This window comes from Ursus americanus, chromosome 3 (genome assembly GCF_024610735.1).
Source record: "Ursus americanus isolate L20-20 chromosome 3, mUrsAme1.1.p, whole genome shotgun sequence".
Classification (NCBI taxonomy): domain Eukaryota; kingdom Metazoa; phylum Chordata; class Mammalia; order Carnivora; family Ursidae; genus Ursus; species Ursus americanus.
In genome coordinates, this window is record NC_142129.1 from 93,049,740 (window position 1) to 93,071,207 (window position 21,468).

At 42.7% G+C, this 21,468-nt stretch overlaps 1 protein-coding gene across 1 annotated transcript in view; it reads left to right on the forward strand.

The window, feature by feature from the left end:
• The window catches only part of HECW1 (HECT, C2 and WW domain containing E3 ubiquitin protein ligase 1), a 419,927-nt gene that overhangs the window by 386,861 nt on the left and 11,598 nt on the right, over positions 1-21,468 (forward strand). The window contains exons 23-24 of the mRNA XM_045793669.2: positions 17,264-17,362; positions 17,904-18,033. Coding sequence (XP_045649625.2) covers positions 17,264-17,362; positions 17,904-18,033 — 229 coding nt within the window. The remainder of the gene's footprint in view (positions 1-17,263; positions 17,363-17,903; positions 18,034-21,468) is intronic.

Genomic DNA, 21,468 nt, shown 5'->3' on the forward strand with positions numbered 1-21,468 from the left:
GGCAAGGATGTCGTTACTGTTGGCTCTTGCCCTGCTGTTTACACTGTGTGTTCACTTTCCGGAGGGCGTTCTGCTCACCTAAGTTATGGGATGTCAGGTACAGCATAGAGAATATAGTCAATAGTATTGTAATAAGTTTGCATGGTGACAGATACCTAGACTCACCATGGTGAGCATTCCGTAATGTACAAAAACAAATTACTATGACATACGCCTGAACCTAGTAGGATATTGCATGTAAGGTGTACTTCAATTTTAAAAAATTGTATTCGCAATCAGTAGCCCTAAAAATGGCTCTTTCTGGAAGCCTAGCTGTGTGGAACAGCAAAAGCATGTAACGTTTCTGAGGAGGCTCTAAGACGCAAAGACTTGAATTGTAAGAGAGAGCCGGAAATTGATGGGACCAGAGCCCTGAGGAGGCGAGAGGGAAGAAGACCTGTCACACTAGCGAAGAGAGAGACTTTGAACCAGGACTTGCCCTCGTTTTGGCTGGAGGGAAAGAAGTGGCAAGTGTAGTTTGCAGATCCACGCTTGAGGCTGGCCACACATGAAGGGGATTAGCTTTGGCAGAAGGAAGAGCCCTTCCCCTCTTTCTTGGGGTGGAGGGTGGCACAGACAGATGCCTTGGCCGCAGGTAAGTGGGCTGAGGGTAAGTGTAGCGTCTGCTTTGAGAAGAGACAGGTGCTTACACTCCATCCCTTCTCTGGTGTCTGTTCATAAAATGCAGTGGCTGATGCCTAAGGCAAAACGTCCCTTGTGACTTTCAGACTGTTTTTTTTCTCCAGTTTAAAAAAAAAGGTTGAGGGATGTGGAGTTAGTGGTTCTCTTTCATTGGCAACTGCAGAACTTGTTTTAAATGCAGATTTCCAGGACCCCACCCCACAGAGTCTGATCTCCAGGCACCTATATTTTAACAAGCACCCCGGGGATTCTGATGACCGTAGAAGGGTCGCCTCGCTTGGAGAAACATCGTCATAGATGCGGGCGGCTTCCAGAGCCCTCAGCGTGAGAAGAAGGAAACTAGATGTCCATGCAGTTTTCACGCCGAGAAATGAAGTCACCGCAGGCAGCAACAACAGATTTTTCAGTCCATTTAGCAAGATGTGACAAGTTAGAAAACGTAAAGATCCAAAAATGAAGGCAATCATATTGGGTAAAGCCTAGAAACATACATTGTGTGGGAACACCATAAATATTGCATGCACTTAAATAATGAGGTCGAGAAAGGATAATTATTTTTAATTAATAATTGTTACGAGCGTAAGGAAAGAGGAGTGTCTTTGAGATAGGTTTGTAAAGTAAAGTAGAACTTAGCAATTATGAAGTGCTTTTCATCTTCAAAGAACCTATTAACATTAAATTACTCTTCTTTTTCATTCTCCCATGAGGTTAGGTCAGCAAATGTGAACATTATTATCCCTTATTTGTAGATGGGAAGAGAAGAGTGGAGGAGCTGTGACATGTCCGGGTAGACGTAACATTGAAAGGACTTAAAAGAAAAAAAGTTCCCACCAGACAGGAGATCTGGGTTTTCAGGCTGTTACTTCACCTTTGCTCTCCTACGTGCTTATAATATTGGAAAAGAAGTTACGGTCGCTTTTGTATGATCACCTACCTGTTGGTGGGACAGAAGGAGCTCACTGCTGCACGGGGATGGGAGAAGCCATTGACTTCTCTTGACAGGCTTTTGAAAGAATCACAGTTCATTCATGTGACCAGACTATTTACGTTACCTTACTGCAGCCAGCATATAAAGTGGGGATTAAAAATTTTGCTTCGATTACATGACTCAACCTCTTTTTTATGAATACAATTATTATGACTTGATTAAATAAGTGGGAATTGATGCTGCCCACCTTAAAAATTTGCTCTGAGGACAAAGGAAAGGAAAGCACTCTGGTAACAACACCAAGTCCAAGAATAAATTAGCATACGTGGCAAATATCACAGCGGAGAAATCCCTAAGCTTGACTCTTTCTAGGGATAAAAAGTAACAAAGTTGGGACTATCATTGAAATCACCGAAAGAGGCACTTTCCACGAAATTTGTTCATTTTCTGATTTGTTTAAATACCAAATAGAATTAACAGAGTCAACAGCATCTTGTCTATTGGAAGAGGTTTAAAAATACATAAATTATGTGAAACTATAGAGGTTTACTTTTCTGTTTAGCCTCAATCTCATGAGAGGAAATGTACATTCAGAGCTGTGGGAAGGGCGGAGTTGGACAGCAGCGGAAGCTGGAATGAATGGAGGGTCAGGGCCAATGTAAACCACATAGAGTGGGTTTCCTAAATTGAGAATAGTGAAGCCGTCTAAAAACAAAGTGTTGGAAATGGCATTTCAGAGGTGAGCTAGGCACGGAGATCAAGATTGGTGCAGATGTGCAAATCTAATAATCGAGGATATCATTGTGATGGGGCACCCGGGGGGGCTCAGTCGGTGAAATGGCTGCCTTCAGCTCAGGTCAGGATCCCAGGGTCCTGGGATTGAGCCTGGCATCGGGCTCCCTGCTCAGCAGGGAGTCTGCTTCTCCCTCTCCCTCTGCTCCGCCCCACCCGCTCGCTAGTACACTCTCTCTCTCTCTCAAATAAATAACTAAAAGCTTTTTAAAATTTTTTTTTAATTTTTAAAAGAATATCCTTATGAAAGATACATGTGAATCACTCTAGACTTAAGGAGGTGTATGATACGATCCAGGACACAGATCCCCAGGCATAGGCTGGGCACAGATCTTGGGACCGTGGAATCTGTAAGGGTAAAAAAGGGGCAAGAAGGGCTTTCCGTTTTCAGATGATGAATAACAGAGATAGACTCCAAGATTGGCTTTCCCTACTGTCCAGAGTTCTAGGGGCTTTGTCTTTTTATATTCTAATCCCAAAGAATATCAATTAATTCTATTTTTTTTAAGATTTTATTTGTTTCAGAGAGAGTGGGGAGAGAGAAAGAGGGAGAAGCAGATCCCTGCTGAGGAAGGAGCCTGATGTGGGACTCAATCCCAGGACCCTGGGATCATGACCTGAGCCAAGGCAGACGCTTAACTGACTGAGCCACCCAGGTGTCCCAGTAATTAATTCTATTATCTAAAGAAAAGTACAGTCAGTAGATAAATCTTCAAAGCAATAAAGCCATATAAAACATAGTTGCAAACCTCAGTATCATATTTATTTATTATTTTGTTCGGTTTATGTTTCCCATATTCCCCCTCCATCCATACAGTTAATTCAGAACCAATTACTTAAATAGCTTCAAGTAGTCCTGCTGTCCTGGTTATATCAGTACCTGTGTAGCGTAAGACGTTGATATTGTCAAAGCCATCATTATTTTGCCAATCACATGAAAATTATAGAATGTCATTGAAGGTGAGGCTTCAGTGAGTCTAAAAATTTCCTGAACCGTAATAATGTCACTAGACGGTATGCCCCATGGGAGCTCGGGAGCCTTGTCTGTTGTATTCCCTAAGTAGCCCAACAACTAGCCCAGTTCCCCAAAAATGGGAGGTACCTCATTATGATTTGTCAGAAGGAACGAAGGCAGACCTAGAAGTTGTTTAAGCTCTGTCAAATTGATTGTTTTCTTTAAACCTGAGTTTTAGTAAAATATCGTGCATTGCTTAATGAGTCACAGGCAAGAGCGGGACACAACATTTAAAGGGTCAGTAAGGCATTATGGATTCTGCTCGGAGCACAGTGACATTGCTCCCCTATATTCTCTGCTTTGTGTAGCTCAGATAATTAAGACATTAAACCTTCACTTTCCTGGATTGCTCAGATGAGGATATAGTGGATTTGAGCATTTTCGTTATGTAGGCAAGTGGTCAACTTTTCTTCATAATTCTAGGTATGGAACCAAAGCCCATGTCTCTTTCGAGATCAGGTAAATTCTCCTCTTGCATGATACAAAATCTATGACTTTTGTGGCTCAACTTACAAACTACGCAATAATATGCTTCTTGAGAAGCATTCCAGAAAGCTAAAGAGGATTTTCGGATTCTATATTCGTGTTCTCTATTCCTTTCCTAGAGTTGCCATATACCAAATTACCACAAACTGCGTATTCTCAGTCTGGAGGTCAGAAGCCCAAAAGCAAGGTGTTGGCAAAGACATCTCCTTCTGAAGGCTCTAGAGGCGAATCCTTCCTCACCTCATTCACGTTCTGGTGGCTCTGAGAATTTCGTGGTTTGTGGCTGCATCACTCCAATCTCTGCTTCTCTCTTTTTGTGGCCCCTCTGTTTCTGTGTCTTCTCTTCTGTCTCTCATAAGGACATTTGTCAGTGGACTTAGGGCCCATGTGAATAATCCAAGATGATCTCATCTTGAGATCCTTAATCATATCCGCAAAGACCCTTTTTCCATTCACAGATTCCAGGGTTTGGGAAGCAGACATATCTTCTTGGGGGCCAACGTTCAACCCACTAAAAGGCACAGATAATTTGCATCATATACTTCTAGAAGAGCTTTCTCTAAAAAGGAGTCACTCAATTGGCCGCCATATTGAGGAGCAAGCAGCCCTGTTCTTACTCGTTTGCCCCCTGCAGGGCTGATATTAATAGCGGGCACTTGGCAGGCATCAGGGCTAGACATTCATTTCAGCTGCTAATTAGCAATCAGAAGATAATATCCTGTCATTATCTTGTGTTGGCAGAGTCTCTTTCACGGCAGATGAAGAAAAATTCAAGTTTTCTCAGCTAATTGCAACACTGTTTCCTCACACAAGGAGCTATGAAAACCAAATAAAAATCATGCCTTGCATCTGCTATATTTAAACAACTATGGGGGTGTGAGGGAGGGGATTCTTTATACTTTCCTTGAAACATTATCTGAATAAGGGTGGGTCTAGAGAACGGACCTAATCTATCTAACCCCAGAGGCCTTGACCTACATTCCACTCTGGCCACCTGCTCCCACAATGGCCCTCCCATCCTCATTATCACCCAGCACCGTGCCATATCTGAGATTGAAAAATTGAAAATCCCACCATCAATCATTCTACATCCAGCGTTCCCACCTCCTCCCCCTACCACAGCTGCTCACCAAGTTCATTTGCACCTCAGACTCACCATCCCCTACCCATCTGGCGTGGCTTCCTTCACCCCAGGCCTCCATGCTTGCACTCCATCTGATGGGCAGAACGCCACCTTGGATCAATGTCATAATGCCCTCTCCCACATTCAGTGCCAGAGCTGTTTCCCGTAGCTCTAGCACCAAAGAAAACGAAATAATTCTGAGAGATGGTACAAGCCTAAATCATACCCTCTGACATCAGCAGATTCTATGGCAAAGCTCACCAGCCCTTTGACTGATGCATCTTCCATTCCACAATCCCGAAAGCCCCTGCCCAATGAGCTCTTTCACTTTGACGGGATGACTTCAGATCCTGCTCAAGTAGAAACACTGGGGAGCCCACCTCAGTTTCACACCCCAACAACAAATGCCCAGTGCTGACACCTTCCCGGCATCACCCTCGTCTTGTTCGAGACAGACCTTTCCACTTAGGCTCCAGATTCATCCGCTCCCATCTCCTCTGTGCCCTCGCTCCAGCACCTTCCTCTTTCTCGTCCGTCTTTACACTTTACCTTCTCCCCCTGGGTATGGCTCCTTTCCTTCACTCACTTCTCCTACTGAATCTAACGTCAGTATTCATCACCGAAACTGCCCTTTCCATGAGCAGCAGAGACCACCTAATCAACAAACCCAGTGAACTATTATCACTCCTTACCTTAGTGGAAACTTTTACTTATGTATTTTTTTTAAAGATTTTATTTATTTATTTGACAGAGATAGAGACAGCCAGCGAGAGAGGGAACACAAGCAGGGGGAGTGGGAGAGGAAGAAGCAGGCTCAAAGCGGAAGAGCCTGATGTGGGGCTCGATCCCATAACGCCAGGATCACGCCCTGAGCCGAAGACAGACGCCTAACCGCTGTGCCACCCAGGCGCCCCTACTTATGTATTTTATACGTAAATAAACATGTATGATTTTATAACATTGATAATATGCGTGCATTGTAAGAAATTTAATTTGTATAAGGCAGTATCTCCACACAGAAATAAATGCTATTAATATTTGGACTCGAGGGGCACTGGGTGGCACAGTCAGTTACATGTCCAACCCTTGGTTTCAGCTCAGATTGTGATCTCAGGGAAATGAGGTGGAGTCCCACACAATAGGCCATCAAGGCATCTGCCTGGGACTATCTCTCCCTCCACCCTTCCCGCCACTCTCTCGCTCTCTCTCAAATAGATACATTAATCCTCAAAAAAATATCTGTTGACTCAAGTCCTTCCATGATAGTTTATGGATGGTCGGCTAGATGGATGGATGGAAAGGTAGATATAATTCTGTATAAAATAGAACAGTAGAATCAAAGTTCACTGTTTTATAAAGTTCTCTCCATGTTACAGTATGAATTCTAAAGCTCTATTTTTAGCCTGACCTCTCTGTTGAGCTGTGAACTCTTTTATCCAGATACCTACTAGACATCTTTCTTTTGACCCTCCTCCAACTTGGCATCTGTCTAATCTCTCCATGAGCCACTTCCTGCCATCCTTCACTTCTCCGTCTGCTCACATAAAGCTCCATGTCCTGACATTTTTACTTCCAAAATTTTTCTCACAATGACTTGGACATACTGTAATACACCCCCCAATTTGTCCTCCTCAAATCTGTCCTTCACATGACTGCAGACTGATTTCTTAAACGCCAAACCAAGTATATCCCTCCCTTGCTTCAACTCTTCGGTCTGTCCCCATTCTCTAGGATTTAAAAGCTGAGTTTGTTGGCAAGGAAACTAAGACCTTCCGGAACCTCCCACTTCCTCTTTCTTCAGCCTAATCTTGCCGCTCCTCACTCTTTATGCTCTAGTCATCATGAACACATTCCATTCTATTTCCTGCCTCTTTCCTCATGTGAGTTTATTTTCTTGGAAAGCCTTTCCTTGCTTTAAGTGATCTAATTTCTACTCATTTTTCAAAGCTCACCTCAGTCATCGCCTCCTCCAGGAACCCAGCCTAGATGTAATCCCTCCCAAACCAGCAGGTGTCCTTCCTCCGTGTTTTCACACGCCATGTGTACTTTGCTACAGCACATCTTAGGTGGCTATGAATTGCTGCATTGTTGTATCCATCCCCCTACTGTCCTGTAAACTCTTCGAAGTGAGCGTTTACCTGTGGCATCTTGGTACACACCTGGCACATGGTAGGCAATCAGTAAATCCATTGAAATTGAAAATGCATGAACACACCGTAATTTCTCTCACAAGTGAAAAACAAACCCAAGCCTCCTTTGGTGTCACGCTCTCCTCCACCTACTACTCTGATTTCCCACTCCCCCTTAGAGACACATTTGTACAAGGAGTTATCTGTGCCACGTTCTCCACTTCCTTTTCTCCCGTTCTCTCCAGCCAGCCTTTCCTCCCCTTCCCCCCACGGAAACGGCTCTCATCGAGGTTGCCCATCCACTGGGCAGCTCTCAGACCTCCTATTACCTGATCTCAGAGGCACTTGACACAGTCGGTCTCTGCCTGAAGCATGAACACCCTGAAGCATGTTCTCTTGGTTCCTCTCCAGCCTCATTGCCATTCCTTCTCAGTTTATTTTATGGTCCCTCCTCATCTTTCAGATCCGTGAATGGTACAAATGCTCGGCCCTTGGTCCACCTCTCTATCTGCACATCCTTCTTTGGGGAAGTCTTGTCCAGCTGCATAACTTCGAATGCAATCTACAGCCTGCCAACCCTCACATTAACACCTGCAGCCAGGCCCTGTTCCCAGAAGTACTGACTCATTGACACAGCTGCCTACTCAACAGCTCTACCCAGATAGTTAATAAGCATGACAAACTTAATATGTCTGAAAGAGAACTCTCAAGTTTTTCCTGCAACCTTCTCTTCTGGTGTTTCCAGCTTGGTAAATGGCACCCCCATCCACACAATTGCTCTGGTCCAAGACCATGGACTGTCTTTGATGCCTCCCTTTTTCTCACATCTCCCATCCAATCCATCAGCAGGTTCTTTTGGCTCTATCATGAAAATACATCCTGAATCTGACTTCATTGCCTCCACTATCACCTCCCTAGTGTAAACTACCATCACCTCCCCCCTGGATTACTGCAGGAACCTCTAGATTGGTCTTGCCACACTCAGCTCTCTCCATGCAGCATCCAGAGTGATCATTTCAGTGCATCGATCAGTTCATTCATAGACCCTGCATGAAACCTCCAGGGGATTCCCATCACACTTGGAATAAAATCCAAAGTCCTTACTATGGAGTGCCAAGCCCTGATGTTCTGTCCCCTGGGTGTCTCCAAACTCATGTTCTATCCTCCTCCCTTTCTCTGTCTGGGGTCTAGTCCCATTGCTCCCTTCTCTGTTATTCAAACAAACTGTATGTGTTCCCACCTTGGACATCACTATTCCCCTAACTTATGATGCTCATCCTCCTGGGGGAGGCTCACTCCTCTCAATAATTCAGATCAGACATCATCCCCTGAGAAAGGATGACACAGTCTGGTGCATTTGGGAGGAATCGTTCTTTTTTTTTTATTATAATAATTTTTTATTATGTTATGTTAGTCATCATACAGTCTATCCTTAGTTTTTGATGTAATGTTCCATGATTCATTATTCGTGCCTCCCATCCTTTCCCCAAGAGAAACCGGGAGACCAAGTTTCTGGTGGGAATATAAAATTATATTTGGTGGGGTAGGAAGGTATACTTAGAGATTCTAGGAGTGGTGAAAAGCTGCTCAGGTATTGCAGAGTGGAACACAAAAGCCTTGAGGTTGGTGACCTTCATTCCCACAGAGGGCCCAAGAGAGGCATGTGATACCAACGTGTCAGTCAGGAAGGAGACTATAATCACCTATTTGGACAGTCTTCCCCCAAGAGAGTGGCCTTGCCCTCACCCCCACCAAGGGACATTGAGCAATGTCTGGAGACACTTTGGGCTATCCCAACTGGTACCGGCATCTAGTGGGGAAAGGCCATTGGTGGTGTCAGATGTCTTAAAGTGCACAGTACAGCAATAGTCAATAGGGCTACAGTTGAGGAACCAGCTTTATTCTTTTGAGGGTCACAAAGGACCTTAACCCCTGCAAAGTCCTGCCGATTGCCAGGGAAGCAGCAACCTAGGATGACCTACAAAGTAGCAGGAATGGAAAACATGGCTGCTTCAGAGAGAACCTTCTAGAATTCAGCTGACACAAACCACCTGCTGTCAGTCTGCAGGTGAGAGGTAATGCACAGGTGGGTGCAGTCACAGAGTCATAGCTTATGAGGCAGGCCGTCGTGATGGTGTCCTGGGAGCATTCAGGCATGGGTGCAGTTTTAGCAGCACTCTGGCCTCATTCACTGACTCAACAAAATGTTTTTGAGCCCTTGGGATTTGCCAGTATAGTGCTGGTTCCGACAGGTGTTTGTGCTCTAGGAGATCCTGTGACATTTGGAAAAGGCCTCCGAAGTCTGCAGACTGTATACAGGATTGTGAGCAGACCTCCATTTCCTGCCAAACACTGAAACATCTGCCTCAGCCCCGATCCCCTCACCAAAGGCAGCAAGACCAAGCATATTATCACCAAGTGTCCAGCCTCTTGCCCCATCAATATACTGTCTGATCACCTTTCCAGGCAGGAAGGCCAAGAGATAAGGTCAGCTTTAGGTCTTTCAAGGCTGAAGCTGATGCAAGGGGTCTCTCTGATGCTGAGCGGTGTTGCATCAAAAGTTCCAGAAACCAGAGTCACACAGAAGGAGACTGAAGGCTTACAGGTCAAGAAGAAACTGAGAAGATCACTAAACCCATAATTATTAGGGGTCCAAGTTTAATGCCAGGGGATCCAACTACCAGACACACCACAGCAGAACCTTTTCGACTTGGCATATGACCTGGGTACTGCACTGAGGGTTTTACTCCATTTTTATATCACTTTCATATAAAGGGATTAATTAGAAGCCTTTTAAGAGTGTTCTGTTTCACTATCCAAAATGTCCTTCCAGGCTATCATTAGGTCTTATTTTCTTCGCTTGTCAAGCCATCTGCTCTCCCTTCCATAAATCCAGCCTGTGAACAAGAATTTCTTCTCCCAGACTTCCTGACTTAAATTTTTTGCCATTGTGCAAACTGCTTTTGTTTAAAGAATCAGTTGAAAAATCTACTGTGAAATCATTACATATTGCCTCCTGCTAAAACATGTTCCCAGGCAGAGTTCCACTGGAGAGACTGAAGAGGGAGAGGAAGGGAGGGAGAAGCCTGCTATGTCGGCTTCTTGGTGTAAAACATTCGCCATGTCTTTCCATACGTTGACTCAGTCACCCAGTCTCCTCTGTAGTTCAGTCTTTCTGTCTCCCTGAATGGGGACCTACTATTGATATTGGAAACGGGCATCAAATGGTATATGATGTTTCAGAAATTTTCAGTAGGCTCATAGAGTCGTGTTCTACTGGGATAAAATCAGATGATAATTTTTAATTTAATACAATTCAACAAATCTTGCCAGGCATTGTGATGCATGAATGTTGTGTGTAAGCAGAGCAAAGTTGTAGTTCTCCAACAGCAGCGAAGGGCACACTAGTCCACTGGCTCAGTCCACATTCATTCTCACCCCTCAGTGCAGCCTGGGTGTATGGCCCTGGGGTTCTGAGGAATCAGGCATGCCAGTCTGCAGATGGTGTTTATTAAACACCCAGGGGGACTGCCCTCCACTAGTCCCTGGACAGAGTCTTTTAGTGTCTTAGCAGTTGCCCTATACAACATTATGACCCCATTTTGCGGATGAGTAAACGGAGGACCATGGATGTTTGGCATCTTGCCCAAAGGTCAGAAGAGTTAAACTAAGGCAGCCTGACATCAGAACTTGCAGTTTTGTCCTTCCCACCACACTGCCTTCTTTGGATTATTGGCAAACAGCCCAAAGAATAATGAGTCAACAAATGGTAATACACTCAAGGGGAGAGTCGAGTCTTTGTTGGGCCTTCAAACCACGTGGGAAGATGTGCTAGAAATGTGTGAAACTCCATTACCTTTTGAACTCCCTAAAATGTACAAAACCCAGATAGAGCTGAGATAAATCCTTGCCAGTAACATTGGTTCCTTTCAGATCTCCTGCCATAATCTCCCTCCATATCTTTATGAAGGCTCAAAGTGGCTACAGTTGCTTTCATCAGAGGCAACCTCAGCTCACCCTCCAGATACCTGGCGAGGTGTTGAGGAGGATGCTTGAAGAGTGACATCTGCCCACTTCCAAATCCTCTGATGGTCCCAGAGTTAACTGGCTGCATGCTGCCTCCCCCAATACCTCTGAGCAGTTGGATAAAGATGAAAACCACTTAGGTTTCCATCAGAGTGGGAAGGGCCAAACCGAGTGAAGAATATTTATGAAATGAAATACTTTGCAAGTTTATTTAAATCACATGAAGAAAACCTATATTTGCAGATATGTGAGGGTGTCTGTGCCGTCCTGTGTTATGAAAAGAGGAAGCTACAGAGAAGCAGGAGTGGCAAGGTGATCCCATTCACACAAGTGTGTCTGTGCTCACCAACTGGTATGCAGGGGAAAGACCCGTCAAAGTCAAAGACATTAATTACCTCATGTGACAGAGTTGATACACTTTTATTTGATACTTATGATGCTGTGTATATTTTTCTTTACACTAAAAAATACCCACTTTTGTTTTGTTTTGTTTTGTTTTGTTTTGTTTTGTTTTGTTTTGTTTGGCAGGAGGGTAAGGGTTGATGATACCAAAAAACAAAAACTTGCAACACATGGAAAACCAAGGATATGAAAAGAACTTAGAGTCCAAGGATTGTTTCTATAAGTCACAGGCTTGGTGGGGTTAGGTTGAGAAATGTCATTGTGAGCTGTCTACCGTCTTCCTCTGAAGGAAAACAGACCGTGTTTTCTTAACAATGAAGCCCATAGTTGACTGACTCTCAATAGAAGGGGTGTTTTTTTCTATTAAATGTGGAGTTTTGGGTATTTTGCTATATTGATCATATTTTTGTGGTATCTTAAGTCTGAGTGGATTTCTGTGGATTAATCTCTGATCAGTAAATAAATAGGGGGAAATGGCTTATGTGTTTTTAAAGAGTCAGGAATGCATCTTAAGGTGATGGCGTATTAGAATATCCTAGGGAGTTTTCATATTATACCCAAGGTGGAGCTAGAGGGAAACTCTTTTCTCTGGACTTGAGGATTACTGATGCAGGGAGGCCCCATTCCTGACCCACCAGAGTGCTGTACCCTTCAGGTGGCTGGAATGGAAAAAAGATTGAGACCCGCCATCGACTACCAAGGGAAGGGTCCATAGTGTAGCTGGCAGGTCTGGTACATGCAGTTGGGGGACATCCCTTGTTTTCTCATGTCCTCAGACACCTCCATGCTGTCTGCACTTACATCTGCTGATTTACCTGTGAAGGGAAGTTGAATGGTGCCCCTCATTGGAATTGAATACACGTGGGCATGTCTGATATGCTCGCAAAGGGGAGCCAACAGAAAGCCAGTGTGAGCAGGGCATCCGGGGTCCTCAGACATAACACAGTTCAAGAGAAGCAGAAGAATGGCACAGCACGCCAGAGCGGCCAGCCAGCCTGAGGTTGAGATGTTGGTGAGTGGTGGTAGCTGCTGCTTAGGTCCACCTTGACTTTGCCAGCCTAGGGATTAAAGGACAGTTAGTAAACTTCAAAAGGAATACTAGTAAAAGTCTCAGGTCCCTTGCAACTCTGCTGTGAAGTCCCTCTAACAGAGCAGGTCAACACAGAGGAGCTGTTCCCTACCAGCAAAATAAAAATGAGCACAAGCCACTCCGAAGAGCAGACCTTGGACAGCAGCAGCCTGGGGATTGATGGCAACGGCACCACGCCGGAACATGCGGCACCTTAACCGTCTCTGGGATGTGCTGAGATGAGCATGCTTTCAAAAATGGCAGCCCAGAAAAGGAGGAACAGTGCCACACGCTGTGAGCCAAGCCCACCTGCGGTATCAGCTGAGACTCCTTGTGGGGTCCCTGGTGAGGAAGGAGGGTTGGACGTCCTGCGAGTTCACACATGGGGGCTCTGCAACTGGGGACCCTGGGGCCAGGATGTTGAAGTGACACATGAACACCCACAGGCAGGGAAGGCACCGTCTGCCACTTCTGTAGGCACTTACTTTTATTTGTCCTTAAAACTTTTTACTTGTGGAGCGCCCGGGTGGCTCATTCAGTTGTCCAGCTCTTGATTTCATCTCAGGTCATGATCTTGGGGGTCCTGAGATTGAGCCCTGCATTGGGCTCCACGCTCAGCGTAGAGTCTGCTTGTCCCTCTCCCTCCCCCCCACCCTTCCACACACTCCTGCTTGCGCACTCCCTCTCTCTCTTTCTCTCTCATAAATAAATAAATAAAATCTTTAAAAATAACTCTTTGTTTGTGCCAAGTAATTTAGATCAAAACATAAACTTTTTTGCTTAAATTCTGTGTGTATTTTCCTCAATTATCAATACAGAGACTAAAGAGACATAATTTCTTTCCATTTCGTAATTCCTACACATTTGTAACAAGTATGATCAATTTCCCAGCAAGTGATTGTTCAAGCTAAGTGAGACAAACAAAGGAAGTGCACAATTACTAGAAGATGTTTTCTCGTAGAAGAAATTATGGCAAAATATGGCAATTCAACAACTGGTAAAGGTTTTCCATCTCAATCTGTGCTTTTTAAGCTATTCTTTTGGATTTGAATTGTACGATTGTATTGAGCTTCATACAAACACAACCCAGATCCTAATTCATTGCTCTGGAATATATTTTACTACCTATATTGGTCTGGCTATGAGCCATCCTGTCTGTGTTTATGTAAAGCCAAACCTCATAATCATAAATTGTTCACACACCTACAAAAAAATCTCAGGGGCTTACTAGTGGCCCACATCAGCCTGCGAAACCAGTATAATTTTGTCTTTAGACATTCCATCTTATGGTCTACCCATTCAAAGCAAATAAGCAACTGTCTATTGCCTGTCTCCTGTGCTAGGAACCATGCCATCTGCTGCTCTCCATCTGGTCGCAGCCCCTTGTTGAGAGGTGGGCAGTGGTGATCCTGGCTACACAGCACTGCACAAGACACCAAACCCTGAGGCTGCTCCCCAGACCTTGCTTCCCTGATCACTCATGATTAGTCCAGGGCGGGCGAGTCGCAACAAGCAAGGAATCATGTTGGAAATTTGGAGCAAGTCAGAGAGAGTCAAGTTGGTCTCTCCAGGATGGAGACCACGGGAAGTGCTGGCAGCGAGAGAGAAGAAAGGAGCAGACTTGCCCAAAGAGAAGCCAAGAGGAGGAGGTGGATGAGGGAGAGCGAAGATGAGTGCCTCATCTTCCTGGCGCCCTACTGCATTCCTGACCCTGGATTCTGTGAGATACCACCAGGAACTTATAAAGAAGTTCCCCCTTGGCTTAAGCTAGTTGAAGTTTACCTGAACCAAAATATTTCCAATGAGCACAAGTTGGTGTTAGAAGCCAACATAATATAAAAGTGCAGTTTTCCAGAAGAGGAAACAGAGAGCAGCTAAAGTCCTTGCATGAGATCACACGCCAGGCAGCCCGGCCCCTAGACCAGAGGATTAACTTGCCTATTGTTTGGCTTCTCCAGATGGACACAATGGGAAAGGCCTGATCTGGTGTCAAGCAGATACGCTTTGGTGTCTTCACCATAGTACTTGCTTGGGGCTAATTATTGACCTTTAATTTCTTAATCTGTGAAATGAAGATAACTAGAATTGTGAAAATAGAGTTGTTGCAGGGGTCAGGGAGATAACACGAGTAATATGTTGGCCCAATAGGCATTCAGTGAAAGTTATTTCCAACCTGTTTCCAATTTTCCACTCATAAGTAATTGCAGTCACTGGAGCTCATGGCAAATTGTAAAGGGTGGTGGTAACCAGCATCTTTCCGCATTTTTACTGTTAAATAGGGTGCTGAGATAGACGTTCCGCAGTATGGTAAGGAAGCATTCTTCTATTCCTGGTTTCCTACGAAGATCTTGTCCTCAGAAATTGCTGGCAGATACTATCAAAGTAACATCAGCTTCCAACAACAATAACAAAAGCCATATGATTTTTGTCTTTTGATTTCATTATGTATTTTAATAATAGAATACCTAATATTAAACTGTCCTCAGTTTCCTAAAATCAAATATCTTTAATCACTTTGCATTGTTCCAGGAATGGATTGGTAGGTTCTGGTGTTTTAATTATTTAATTTTTTAAAATATGAGTGACATGTCTTTAGTTTTCTTTCTTTTGCTTTTTCCCAGATTCCATTTTTGTGGTGATGGTAGCTCATAATGACGAATTAAGAAGTTTTCTAACCTTTTCTGATTTCTGGAACTATATAAATAGCAGAGGGGTTTTCTCTCCATGGAGAGTTTGAAAGAATATGTCTTTAAATACGTGTGTGTGTGTGTGTGTGTGTGTGTGTTTGTGTGTGTATCCAGTCCCAGCATCAATTTTGTATATAGTCCTTTTTCCTTACAGTTTTCTTGTTCATACTGTGGTATTTGTCTATTTACATTTTCTGCTTCTTCTTGAATAGATTTGAATAATTTATATTTTGTTAGAAAATTTACAATTCACTGAAATATTCCATTTTTTTAACATTGAGCTGAAAATTGTATTCTTATGTAATATTTTCATCTACTCCATATCTGTGGATACTTAACTGCCTGCAGAGATTACTATTTTTCTTTACTAGGCCCTCAGGGGCCACCTCTAAGTGAGGAGGGTTCTTGGCCAGGCACCGGTGTTGATGTTTGCTCTCTTCCTACTTTGGGTGGTCTTGGTCATCTCCGTCTGGATGGTCACAACCCCACCATCATGCAAGAACCATCGGCTGTCATGCTTAGAGTCCATTTAGAGTGGGCAAGCCTGTATTGGGATAGAAGTAAACTGTGTCTGTATACACAGGATTGTGGTCACCCTGTTGGGGACTGGTCAGTTATTGAGCTGGTCAGGATAGAGCACTGAGGGACAAAGCACTAGTGGGGCACGCTGGTCTCAAGGACTTTAAGACGTCTGATTATTCTATGAGCTTTCCCATCCACAATGCACCTTCACTGAGATTCCCTTCACTTTCAATCTCTTCAGAGTCAATAATATTTGTATGTTGATATTTGTATGTTATTTCCTGCAAATAGAATCAACCACTTGAAATGTGGCAATTTGAAGTGTTATTTATAATTATGCTCATTCTGTGGGATCAGGTGATCTATTCATTTTAACAATGTTTATAGTAGGTATAGGGTAGGAAATCTTCTGGTCTGAAAAGAGTCTCATGAAAGGTGGTGGAGATGGGTTAGTTGAAAATTCCAACTGGGAGGATGTGAAAAAAGTCACAACTAAGTCTACAATTAAGTGAAAATCTACTTAGATGGAAAGAGACCAGGGAGACCCTGTTATGGAAGCAGGAGCCAGAAATGGGCAAGGCCCACATGGTGAGGAAACCAAGGTGCTAGACAGACCAAGCAGACAAGCATCTGGTTTAGAGCAGGGCAACAATGGGCTCAAGCTCCAGGGAGACTCAGCAATCAGCCAAACAGGGTATTAGCAAAAATCCCAGGATTTGCCCCAATAAGGATTTGAATCATTAAAGGCCCTTATATCTGGAGGTAACCAGATCTACAGGACCAATTCTTCCCAGCAGAGACCTGTTCTTTGTTTGTGTGTGGCTGACAATATTAAATAGCAATGTAGGCTCACCTTATACTTACCACAATGTGATTCCATGGAACTCTTCCTACTGACCAAGAGCACAACGGCCATGTATGACTCATACTCAAGTCCCCTACCTCCTGGCATGTACTGGGCACACATTAGACCTTCAGGTGGTATCCCTGGTATAAGGACACTTGGGCCAGAAAGCTTTCTATGTCCTTGGGGTCAGGTCCTCCTCAGGTTCAACGTGGACTGTTTATCTAGGGTTCCAGACTTCCCCTTGACCAGTGCGTTTCTTCTCTTGGGTCCTTACACTGTCAGTTCTGAGAAGAGGATTCCAGCATAATGACTCTCTTCTGGTACTTGGGGGAGAGGAGAGCTCCTTTAGTACATACCAAGCACATAGGCATTGTTTATGGTCAAGAATAAGGAGGAGGAGAATGGGTCCCTCCCTTGTGTCATCAATTGGCAAATTCCTTAAACAGCTTGCAATGTGTACTAGCAAGAAACACATTAAATACACATTAAAATTAAAAATTTTAACAGTGTAAATTTCCACCTGCCCTTAAATTTTTCTGCCTTGTCTGTGTTTCAGGTTCAGGTTTAGTGGTCGTATCCTAGGCCTGGCTTTGATCCATCAGTACCTTCTTGACGCCTTCTTCACAAGGCCCTTCTATAAGGCACTCCTGAGACTGTAAGTGTATTATTGAAGGCCATGGTCCACCCAGCCCTGCCTGCAGGACACGAGGTGCTGGCCTCCCTGGTACCTCGGACTCTTTGTCCTTGTTTTGCCCTAACCATTCCCATTTGTTGACTTTTCTGAGTGCTTAGAGGTCACATAAACCTTGTAGTACAATAAAAAGGCATTTGGAGTTTTTATGTAAGCATAGGAGAAGACTCATAACTTCATATAATGGATATGAATCAGTTTAAATAAATAATTACAGTAATATTACAAACTTTGCATTACGCTCAGTCGAATTAATCTGTCTAAAACTTAGTTGTTTTAAGATATTTTTAAAAACGTTTCTCCAATTGCCATCAAGAATCCATGAGTCAGTAGTTGTCCCATGTTTATTATTGTCATTTCAAAAAAAAGCATTGAATGAACTAAAAAGTTCATCAATATATTCAAGAGTATCAAATTGTTGGAATCAGTCTATATTGTTTTAGCCAGGTCTGGGCATCCATTTGCTTAACAAACTGTTTACCTTTTGCCCTTGGAATGCATCCAGGCCCTGTGATTTGAGTGACCTGGAATATTTGGATGAGGAGTTCCACCAGAGTTTGCAATGGATGAAGGACAACAATATCACAGATATCCTAGACCTCACTTTCACTGTTAATGAAGAAGTTTTTGGACAGGTTTGTGAGATGTGGGGCTTGGAAAAGAGCCTTTGTTTTGTACTGTGGAAAATTCACATAACACAAAATTTACCACCTTCTTGTTTTTAAGTCTACAGTTCAGTATTGTTAAGTATAGTCACACTGTTAGACAATCAATCTCTAGGACTTGTTCATTTTGCAAAACTGAAACTATAGGCGTCAAACAATAATTCCTCATTTTTCCTTCTCCGCAGTCCCTGGCGATAACCGTTCTACTTTCTCTTTCTGTGAATTTGGCCGCTCTAGACACCTCACATAAGTGCAATCATACAGTATTTGTGTTTTTGTGACTGGCTTATTTCACTTACCCACATTGTCCTCAAGGTTTACCTACTTTATAGCACGTGATAGGATTTCCTTATTTTTTAGGGCTGAATAGTATTCCACTACATGTATATGTAGCATATTTTATTTACCCATTCATCTGGTGATGAACCCTTTGGTTGCTTCCACATTTGGGCTATTGTCAATAATGCTGCTGTGTCCATAAGTATGCACTGTGTCCATAAGTATGCACTTATCTGTTCAAGCCCTTGCTTTCAATTCTTTTGGATTTTTATCCATAAATGGGATTGCTGGGATCATAAAGTAATGGGATTTTGTTTTTAATCTAGAAAACAAAGAATCTCGTTCATTTAAAATATAAAATATAATTCATTGAGGACTACTTCCTTTAATAAAGCTGCCCATGTCTTCTTCCTTCTTTTCCTATTCATGACATGAATCTACTTTATAGAGGTTTTGAAAATCACAGTGATGATGAATTAGAAAAACATTTTTGTGACGTGTGAAAAACATTCGGAAAGCATTTTTGTGATCTGCTTTTGTGATCTGGAAGGTATTTAGTGATTTTGCAACTACAGAAATACTTCTTTTTATCACTAGCATCTAGATATTTGCTTCTCCAAAATGCATGTATATAAATATTATTTAATAAGATCAAGCTTCTCATTTTTTCCACCAGTATTGATATATCTTTGAATCTTCTGGGCTACAGTTTTATCAGGTTAACCATAGCCTGAGTCATTCACAAGAGATTTCAAAAGCCTCTGACATGTGATAATTTGTAATGGGTGGTTGTGAGAACTGAGTTGATAGGCTTTATAAGTACCTATAAGCATAAGCATAAGCCCAAATGTGAACCGCATGCTGAGTCTGTGTGAGAGGAACCCCCTGAACTTCGCAGCATCCATACCATAGTCAAGAATTTTGGACAGGTCCTGGAAAACATCCACATTCTGTTGAATTTCCTTCGTGTAAACATACCTCTGAAGAATACCCTCTTCCATATTTGAGAATGTTTTTTCTTTTTACAACTATAGAGAGCACATTTAAATATGTTCAAGCATATAGGATTTGTTGGGCTCCTGGCTGGCTCAGTCGGTGGAGCATGTGACTCTTGATCTTGGATTTGTAAGGTTGAGCCCCATGTTGGGTGTAGAGAATACTTAAAAATAAAATCTTCAAAAAAAAAAAAAAACCCCAAAGAATATCCAGTTCACTTAACTGTCCTGCCATGTACTAGGTGAAAGTCTGAAATACACAATTCCCTCTGCATGACTTCTTTTAGCCCATTCTTTACATTTGCCTTGTAGTAGAGGGTAAATTTGTAAAATAAATACCATCATTTAGCAAGTTTTATCAAGACAATGGGGTAGCCATCTTAAAAAATTTTAAGTTAGATTCCTAACCTAACTCATTACACCACAATAAATTGCACCTGTACTAGAAAGCTGACTGTTAAAAATAAACAACTAAAAAGAAGAAAATGCTAGAATTTTTATTTTCAGTCTTCCAGTAAGGAATGCTACCGAATATGTGACACAACTTTCAAAGTCATAAAAGAAGAGACTGACATAGTGAACTAAAATTACTATTTAATTCTGTGTGGCAAAAATACAGCATAAACAAAGTAAAAGTACCATAATATTGAATAGACTATATTGCACGGACAAAGGGCTATTCTTTCAATGTAGGAAGAGATTCCCCGCATCCATAGGAAATGATCAACAACAAATAGAAAGTTAGCAAAACATAAGTAGTTCCCACAAAAAGAAACATGAGGGAATAATCTCATTCACAAGTTGTAAAAATGTCAATTATAGCGAAATGCCATTTTCCCTTATACGGTTGTCGTGAATCGGAATGTTTAGCGGTATTCCGTTTCGGAGATGGTGTAGAGAACAGGCATGCTGTACAGGAGTGTAGGTGGAAGTAAGTGGCAGTTTGGTTCACTCTCTATGAAAGGCACCTTTGTGATGGCTACCTCCATTGTAAATGCATCTGCCCTTCTGGGTGTTGTACGTAAGTGATGAATCACTAAATTCTACACCTGGAACCAGTATTACGCTGTATGTTAACCAACTGGAATTTAAATAAAAACTAAAAAAATAAAAAATAAATGTACCTGCCCTTGGGTCAGCACCCATGTCTAGGAATTTGTCCTACTGATTCACACCTAATTCCAATGAGTACTGTATTAAGATCTTCACTGCGGCATTGTTGATAGTCGCAAACGATCTGAGACAATCTAGGTGTCCAGAAATGGAGTGTTGGTTAAATAAATTATGATACATTCACACAATGGAATAGTGAGCCAGTGGGATGTGTGGCTAAAACGTGCAAGACATCCCAGCCCATCAACTTCCTGGTAAACCCTAAACAGTCAATGGGATATTGCGAACACAACAACAACAAGAAGGCAGGTCTGAATTTGTATAAAACAATTGTCAAAGGACATTTTTAAGTGAAAAAAATGTGGTGTTGAATAGTGTATATAATATGCTACTGTTTATGGGGGGAAAGAAATGAAATATACATATTCCCTGGTATATATGTTGATTCTCCCTGGAAGAGAAGTAAGGGCAACTTTCTCCAGGTAGGGAGATTATATGGGAGATGAGATGGGAGAGAAGCTTGCTTTTCCTTTCTGGCTTTTTATACCACTTGAATGTTATTCCATGGACACATATTGCCTACTCAAAAAAATGAAGCAAACTGCAAATAACTGAATACATAAAATTAGAGGGAAAAAGTCACATTGAAAATACAAAAAAAGCAATCCTTCCTGTGTGTGTGTGACATAGGAACAACTCAGGGAGAAGTTTACAATGTGCCCCCTGATGAAAATAAGGATGTGTTGTAGATTTAGAGTAATGTGTGTCTGTGTAAAGCATAAACAGATCTCATTCCTCTTCAAATGAGGTCACTAAGAACAATAAATTTGGATTTAGAAAACTGAGTTGTAGCCCTTCTTTTGGCAAGTTATGAGATCCTGAAGAGCAGACAGGTAGACGCAGGTGAAAGACATCATGGGGTCTTCCTGGGTGTCTCAGTTCCACGACACCCCTAGCTGCAGTGAGCTTAGGAATCAGTCTTTATCTGGCAGCTGAAAATCGCAGGTTCCAAGGAATG